Source organism: Salvia splendens, chromosome 8 (genome assembly GCF_004379255.2).
Source record: "Salvia splendens isolate huo1 chromosome 8, SspV2, whole genome shotgun sequence".
NCBI lineage: Eukaryota > Viridiplantae > Streptophyta > Magnoliopsida > Lamiales > Lamiaceae > Salvia > Salvia splendens.
Genome location: NC_056039.1, coordinates 9,356,768 through 9,365,422, shown reverse-complemented (window position 1 = coordinate 9,365,422; position 8,655 = coordinate 9,356,768). Strand labels below are relative to the sequence as shown.

At 33.8% G+C, this 8,655-nt stretch overlaps 1 protein-coding gene across 1 annotated transcript; it reads right to left on the bottom strand.

The window, feature by feature from the left end:
• Positions 1 to 804: 804 nt before the first annotated feature.
• LOC121743876 (mitochondrial import receptor subunit TOM40-1-like) lies at positions 805 to 6,390 on the bottom strand. Its single transcript, XM_042137264.1, has 11 exons — positions 6,107 to 6,390; positions 5,271 to 5,352; positions 5,043 to 5,142; positions 4,870 to 4,965; positions 4,699 to 4,749; positions 4,494 to 4,559; positions 3,237 to 3,338; positions 2,312 to 2,380; positions 2,134 to 2,217; positions 1,326 to 1,421; positions 805 to 1,213 (listed from the first exon to the last, which is right to left on the bottom strand). The coding sequence occupies exons 1-11, from the start codon at positions 6,240 to 6,242 to the stop codon at positions 1,157 to 1,159; spliced, it is 939 nt and encodes a 312-aa protein (XP_041993198.1). The 5' UTR covers positions 6,243 to 6,390; the 3' UTR covers positions 805 to 1,156.
• Positions 6,391 to 8,655: the final 2,265 nt, after the last annotated feature.

Sequence of the window (8,655 nt, the reverse complement as noted above, 5' to 3'; positions counted from 1 at the left end):
GGTTTTGAACAAGTCATCTTCCTTTCACAAGATATCTAGATTCCATCAAGTGCATAAATATATACTCTCTTTGTCCCACCTTAAAAAGTCACAATTTATAATTTGTTCAATCTCAACTTAAAAGCCTCAATCTACCTTTACTATTTTTTAGCTAAAACACAAATTCCACATTTGCACTAAGTCATTCCCATCATATATAAAAAAATTCACATTCCATTAAACTTTGTACATTCATATACGTATGTCACTTGTTATATATTCTATCAACTCCTTAAAAGTCATTTAGAATCAAACCTAAGTTGGGACACTAAGTATTTAAAATCATGCGAATTACTAGTATAATACTCCCTCCGTTCCATAGTAATAGAGTTATTTTATCATTTTGATACGTTCCATAGTAATAGAGTCATTTCCGTCTTACTTTACTCTCTCTTACTTTATTCTCTTTTCATTTTCCACTTTATTCTCCGTTTACTTAACTCACCTAACACAATTTTCTTAATCTCCGTGCCGAAAAGAAACGCCTCCATTACTATGGAACGGAGGGAGGAGTAGTATATCTAACGAATCTTATCCATTAACAGGACACAATACTCCCATTTGGCAAGGCAACTAGTGGTCCCAGGTATTAGAATAACAAATTTTGCTGGTTTCAACTACTGTTGATGTAATCATATACCTAATGTCATGACTTTAATATTTCTGCCACATTTTTAAAGAATTATTTATCAAATAAAGGTAAAATATGACACAATAAATGAAATAAAATCAAACCATACAGACTCTCCACGATGAAGATTCCAATTTAGATCGAAATACTCAAATGTGTGTAACTAGTAGTATCACCTTAGCCCCAAAGAGCAAATTCAAGGCACTGATTTATGATGTAGTAATTCATTAATCCAACCACAGAAGAAAATCGTGGTCTCATTCATTAGCTATAGAACAAAGTTGTCTCAGATAAAAGTAATATCGCAAACCTGTAAAAACCATCTACTAGCAAATGTGCTGCAGCAGATCTCACTGCTAACGAATAAGGTCATTAGAGCATAGAAAACTGGCTCCAGTTTTAAGAGGAGAGGGATTGCCTAACTCCTGCTCTCACCTTGTAATTATCAGCTTAATTTGAGACTCGATAACGAATATGGTTCATGTCCTATTCTCCCACTGTCAAGCCGAAGCCAAACTTGTAATCCTTCTTTCGGTGATCTATCTGCAAGATACAATTTTTGAAAACATTAAGAAAAGCTTGTATCGGGACATAGAAGTCCAGAGTATGAGAGAGTCTGGTGGAGTGGGGAGCTTGTTTATCCAGTTGTACTCACCTCCGCAGAAAGCAGAAAATTGAGACCCATATTGAGTCTCTCTTCGAGGAAAGCAGACACTGAACCATTGGAGTCAATCTTTCCTCGCAGGCGGCACTGCCAAGAAAAAGAGCCCGTTAGATGCCATCTCTATTTGAACAATTTCACACTAAGCAAATTAGAAAATTCAGGCAAATATTGAGTTTCAGAAAAGCAAATCTGACAAGTTGGTTTATCAGATTAAGCAAAAAATCAGGGATGTATTTTTTTAATGGAAATAAGAGCCCATTTCAACAAGAAATATGGTGTAAGTGGAATAAATACAAAGCAGGATCATTAACGAAAGAGGGATAGCAGTCAATTGATAACTACACCTATAACAACAAACACAACATTCAGCTGTAGCTATCCTATTGAAATTTGATGGTCAATTACATCTAGAAAACTCTCAGCTTGCTTCCAATACTGTGAGAATTGGACTGACGAACCCAAAGAATCCACGGGTAAAGCAAAAGAAGTCGACTCTTTCAAAATGATGATTGATGATAAATGCATTAGAGGGAATGGCAGTATGATCCAGAAGCATCGATACCCACTAACCACCAACATTAAAGTTTAAACACGAGCACTCTTAGGATAAAGTTTATGTACGTCTGATAAAAGTATTAGAAGTTGGTCTCTTCATACATATGATTTCTACAACTAAATAAATGAATGTTAGACCCCACACCAAAAGGTATTGCAATAATAGAATGAATGCAACTATCCAAACACTAACCTGTTTATTATTACATCAAAAAGAAACTTTTATTATTGAAACAAATGTTACCTGCCGAAGAATGTAATCATAACCAACACTGGATGTGACATCCCCAGACATATAGTTATACATTAAGTCAGTTGCCAGAGAAACCTGAAGGAAAAATAATTTGACATTAAGTATACAAGCATAGAATAAAAAGAAATGGAATCACAATATTCGCTAACAAAGAATAAACTCAGATCACCTTGTCAGATACTTTCTGAACATAGCTAAGGGCTACCATCCCAGTGCTGGCAACTTGCCCACTTGCGACCTGAAATTGAAACAAGCAATACCGATTTGCGTCTTTTTAACCATAAGTAATCATATATGGCCCAACAAAGAAGAAATTGTAGAAATCGCTGGTCAAAGTTATAACTACTCTAGGGAGAGGAAAAGTTAGGGGTAGCTAAAGTAGTTATTTTCCAGCTACATTTCACATCACAAATTGAGCAAATACTTTAATTATTCACAATATGCGGGTCAGATTATGTCTTTTCCAGGGGTGATCGGTGATCCTCACAACCAAAATAAAGTCGTTACACATTCTCAAAAGTTGAGCCTTTGCTTAAGGCTTTTTAGTCCTACAATTTAGCCCAGAAAAAAAAAAACCAAAAAAATGAATATATAGAAATTTTTTATGATATTCAGAATTTCACACAAGGAACTCTTGATCAACTTGGCCTGCTAAAAGGTCCAGCTAGATCTACTTCCGCAAACAGATACGAACAGAGACGATATCACTCAATGTTCTACAGAAGTAAAATAATGGCAATACAGACTACTTTTTTAGATGACTTTATTTTTTCATATGAATAGAAAAACTCATCACCAGCTCAGCCTATAAAATGTGCAGCTAGAGCCACTACCCCCACAAAAATGCAAAATGCAAGTTTCAAGTATGGCGACAGACATGTGAAGGTCTCATATGAATAAGTTTCAAGGATGCTACCCAGTCTTTCCATATCTCAGTTGATATAATCACCACTAACAAAGGATTTCTGTGCTTAGCTCCTTGGGAGAACACAGATGAAGCACATCAAACAGATGTATGCAGACAAAAAATGATAGTTCACAATTAAATGTGTGTGACCTGTGAAGAGAATAATATTGCATATAAAAAAAATTACCATCTTGTCAGTGTTGTAACGTGCCGCATAGCCAATGCCAGACTTCCGGTGTTGACCAGCCCAGAATACTTCACCACCTAAAGACAAATTACGGGTCACGCTCTGCAAGCAAACATGAGAAGAATCAGTCATTATAACAGCAATGTGTCTTTATATTCTAAAGCCATTTATAGAATCAACTGTAGCTGGAAAAAAATGTATTAGTACAACACTAATATAAGAATGACGATCTTCACAGCCAAAAACGCATTTAGTCGATCAATTACGGTAAATTCATTGGGTTCTGAGAGAGAAAACATGTAGTACTGGAAAGTATCTGAGTTGCTAGAACACATGCTTATGAAGGAATTCTAGAGCCATCAATGTTTTTGTCAAAATGGAAGGAACTTGAAAAATCATTCAAATTTCATCTGTCCACCTTTGGACAGATGGATGGAGGGATTTTAGATCTGGTAAATATATTTCCATGTTTATCGATCATTTTTCACTTTCTCGGTCACAGCAATGGAACTATTGATGGCTGTTGGTTAGCCAATAGGTCTTTCTAACTTTACATAATCACGGATTTGTTGCTTTTGATACATTTATTGAAAGCAGCATTACTTCTTAAGGTAGTGTCATAGTCCAGGGTATAGAAAAACTAATCAATACTCTTGTTATTTAATTGATCTACTCATAAATTCCTATTACCAGCATATAGATTTTAATATTAGCTCCATATGCTGAAAAACAACTATGAAAAAATGTGAAAGATAATTTAGCCCAATGAAGCATAAATTATCACCAATCTCCATAATATTTCCCATAAAATAATATCCTGAATGATAAACTACATATTGGTTCTTCAGACTATCAAACTATGTTTCCATCTCTAGTGGATTGTTGAAATTAAGTATGAATAAACTCCCCAAGCCTTCCACAAATCCAGAAGCAAAGTATGACATCAAGCAATAACTGTAGCATATTCTGACTATAAAACTGCACAGGCCAATATAATGATCTAACGGTCTAACCCCATACCAGTCACTAGCTAGATCAGCTAATGCTTTATAGTTTAGGCTCACACAAAGAGATTTTAAAGCACGATAAAATTATGATACAATTGTGATCTGCTGGGATGGAAAGTATACCTGGGTTATTGATGTTCTCAGATTTCAAAAGATTACTACAAATACCCAAGCTTCAAGCATCTACTGCTTTAATAGTTTGATAGATAAGCTAAGTAAATGCCTTCCAAAACAGAGTCAGACCGTTTACCTGTATGTAACTTGCACCAAGTAAGGCTCCATTTCCTACTTGAAACTGAGTCCTATAATCCGAACCCTGTATCTCATATGAAGAGAGCACTTGTTAGCTTCAATTTGTACACCTAAGTCCAACACTTCATCAATATTATGATTACCGAGTACCACTGTGACAACCTCAAAGAAGAGAATAAGGAATGATAACACACAATAATTACCTTATAATCAAAATTGAACATGCCATGCGACATATGAGGCTCGTTGGTAAGCTACAAAAAAAGAAAACAGATATTATTATCTAGTTTCATCGTATAAAATAAGAAATATCGGACAACCCTTTGACAGCTGCCAACTTAAAACATTGTGGACGAATTAACAAATGTGCCTACTTGAGCATTGCCCTTCAAAGTAAGATTATCTGACAAATCGCATTTTAGTCTTGCATTTAGTCTGCCATCTGTCATCACCCTCCCAAAAAGCATCAACTGCAGGAAAAGTAATGACCCTTTATTAGCCAAACTAGCCCTTTCATTAGTAAAATAACATAGCAGACGATGATTACCTTTGGGTCTATAAAGTTGGCCCCAAATTCATAATTAGCAGTGGGGATTTTAATTGTCTCGGCAGATTGAGCAGGAATCTCAGTAGGTCCCATCATCACACTGAAGGAGGTTGAATTAGCTCTTAAAACAATATGAACTAAGGAGAAAATGGATGGCAACGAACAATACACTTATCTAATATAAAGAAAATGTACAAAAATTGTATAGCATAAGAACAATAGTTTCACCTGTGGCTGAGAGAAAATTTTTGATTGAGTCCTTTTGTAAAATCAAATCGCAATCCTTCAAAGAGTTCTGGCTTCAACGACACTGGCATTTACAAGTTCCATACGAATTTTAATTATATCACATCATTACAAAAATGAATAAAAACTGGCTTTATGATAGAAATGGAAAGTAATTTCCTAAGGAAGTCCCTATCTAGACAGTGAACTTTAACCGTACATCCCCACTAATTTTCAGATACAAGCAGAACAACAACCGGAAAAAGAGGTAATAATGAATTGATATGTGTTATATATCAGTCAATGACCATGCATGATTCATATGTCAAGGGTTCAGTTCTGCCAGCGGCATCGGTAATGGGTCTGAACTACAAATTATTTGCCATTGCAAATTGGAACCTTATAGTAGAACGTCGCATAGAAAATCACGGTATACTGTGTACCTCTTTACAACATTAATCAACATGCAATAATAACTTATTAATCTAAAGCAATATTTAACATAGCAAGAACTATGCCCTTGCATATTCAAGCTATTGCGAATGGTCTGGCTGCTCGCATTTTTTGTTAGATGCTTCTTTAACAAGCACTTTAAATCCGCTGAGGTTACCAATGAAACTGGACTACTAAGCTAGGGTTTTAGCACAGCCCGAAAATAAGAGAATAAACCAGTTCCTCACACTAATACACGTCAACATTAATTTACAACTAGCAACAGAATCAAGCACAATACACAGAGACAATGGAATCAACATTCAAACACATGAGGCAACCATTTTGCAAAACCCAGTCCATCAAATCTCAAATAAAAGAAATAGAGAAATGGAGGAAGCACTAACTGAGTGCCTCGCGGTGAATTTCCTCGTAGGGAATGGGGCAAGGAAGATTAAGGTAGTCAATTTTAGGCTGCTCCGCATCTGAACTGGAAGCGGCGGCAGCTGGCGCGACGGGGGGCGGAGGAACGAACGTTGCCATATCCAGCTAATCTGATCCGATGCCGGCGAAGAGGAGGTCCTTTCTCCGATTGAAGGGATTGAAACTGGAGTAGAGAAGAGTGGTGCTACTACTTCTCCTTCTTCTTCTTGCTCAGCGAGAAAGCGGCTATTTAAATGTGTACATGAGCTAAAATACTTTTTCCCCAAAACGTAAAACCCTTAAACCCACCAAATGCGGTTTTGACCCGACCCGTTTAGGATTAAAGTGGGGAATTTTTTCAAATCTATCATAATGTATATATGTTTGAGTTTGATAACAGTATATATGTGAAATTACTCCTATTATATTGATGTTTATTTTTATTTTAAATATCTTAATTCTTTCTATTTTAAAGTGGGGAATTTTTTTCAAATCTATCATAATGTATGTATGTTTGAGTTTGATAAGAGTACATGTGAAACTACTCCTATTATATTGATGTTTATTTTTTTAACTGAACTACGCAAATGGTCCTTGAACTATGCATTTTACACGTAAATGGTACCTAAACTTTAAAAATATCGTGGATAGTCTCTGAACTAAGATATTATCACATTTATTATATTTTTTCACTGTTCATCACAATTTTACACCCAAAATACCCCCAAGGCATGAAGGATATTTTTTTACTTTCATATCTAGGTACTGGATTTGATATTTTCTTTATCTCTTTCTCTAGTAGTGATTATGATATTTTCTTATAGTTTGAGTACCTAAAATGATATTATTCACTTCACTTTTTCAATCACTTATAAGAAGTAAAAAATTAAAATAAAAAATAGTATGGAATTCTTAAATATATTAATTATAAAAATCAATATACTTATAAGTAGACATTAAATTATAATATAATTAGACGTTAAATATATTAATTATAAAAAATCTTAAATATATTATAATCAGGCGTCCAATATTAACGTCCCATATCATTAAATTATAAATGGTATGGTAGGGCTATTTATAAAAGTTAAATTATAAAATTTATATATATATATATATATATATAATTAGACGTTAAATTATAATATAATTAGAGGTTAACTATATTAATTATAAAAATTCTTAAATATATTTATAATTAGGCGTCCAATATTAACGCCCCATATCATTAAATTATAAATGGTATGGCATGGTCATTTATAAAATTAAATTATAAATTTAATTTTTATAATTAATATATTTAAGAATTTTATATTATTTTTTATTTTAATTTTTTACTTCCTAAAAGTGATTGAAAAAGTGAAGAAAAAGTGAAGTGAATAATATCATTTTAGGTACTCAAACTATAAGAAAAATATCATATTCAGTACTATAGAAATAGATAAAGAAAATATTAAATCTAATACCTTGATATGAAAGTCAAAAAATGTCTTTCATGCCTTGGGGGCATTTTGGGTGTAAAATTATGACGAATAGTGAAAACTACCATAAATGTGATTACACTTTAGTTCATGGACTACTCACGATATTTTTAATGTTTAGATACCATTTACGTGCAAAACGCATAGTTCATGGACCATTTGCGTAGGTCACTCTTTTATTTTAGCTATCTTAATTCTTTCTATTTTAATTAGTATTTATTTGTTTTCCTTTTTGTATATTTTCCCGTGTAATGAGTAATGCCATGAGTCATGGGCTACTATATTTTGTGAAATAAATTATTCAGAATATTACCTGTCATTTTTAAATTTGATTTTATTATAAACACCTTTCATAAAACTACGAATAAGCACCACTAACTCTGTTCGACTACAACTTTCGACTCCTAATTTGTGTTTTCTATTATTGACTTCTTTTTACACCCATTTTCTATCAAAACTCGACAAGATGTTTAAACAAACAATTGATAAAAACATAAACAAAAGCATATTAAATTGATATTACTATGATAATCAATCAAAACAATTCAAGTTTAGCTCCTAAAACGTAAAATTTGTACTCCATTTACCATAAACCAAAATAATTTGGGATCAAACATTTGTTGAAGACCTGTGAGAAATTATGTTCAAATGACGTCGTCGTTATTTTGGTGAAATAGCTAAACCACTCTGAAGCAGAATGATCAATCAACATCACCACCAAATATAAGTAATCAACATTAAAAGTTGCATGATAATCAACATATGTTTGAATTTTAAAATTCATTCTAATCGTCGTCGCCTAAAAAACACAAATGCATGAAACGGAATCAACAAAAAGACCCAATTCTTTAGTATGGAAATCAGAGGCACAAGGCTCTTGTCGCGGCGACGATGACCTCATTGTGTGCGCGATCAATGGCATGACTGTTAGGATCGTCGACTGCAACATTAGTTTGATATTGTCCGCTTTGGGTCAAGCCCGCACGGATTTATTTTTGGGTCACTCCCAAAAGGCCTCAAACTAATTGGGGTTGGACAGGAATTATATACAC

Coding starts and splice junctions, on each gene's coding strand:
- LOC121743876 (XM_042137264.1), bottom strand. CDS start 6,242: ATGGCAACGTTCGTTCCTCCGCCCCCCGTCGCGCCAGCTGCCGCCGCT. Junction 3,339..4,493: donor TTGGTGCAAGTTACATACAG/GTAAACGGTCTG, acceptor GTTTGCTTGCAG/AGCGTGACCCGTAATTTGTC. Junction 2,381..3,236: donor GTTACAACACTGACAAGATG/GTAATTTTTTTT, acceptor TTTCAATTTCAG/GTCGCAAGTGGGCAAGTTGC.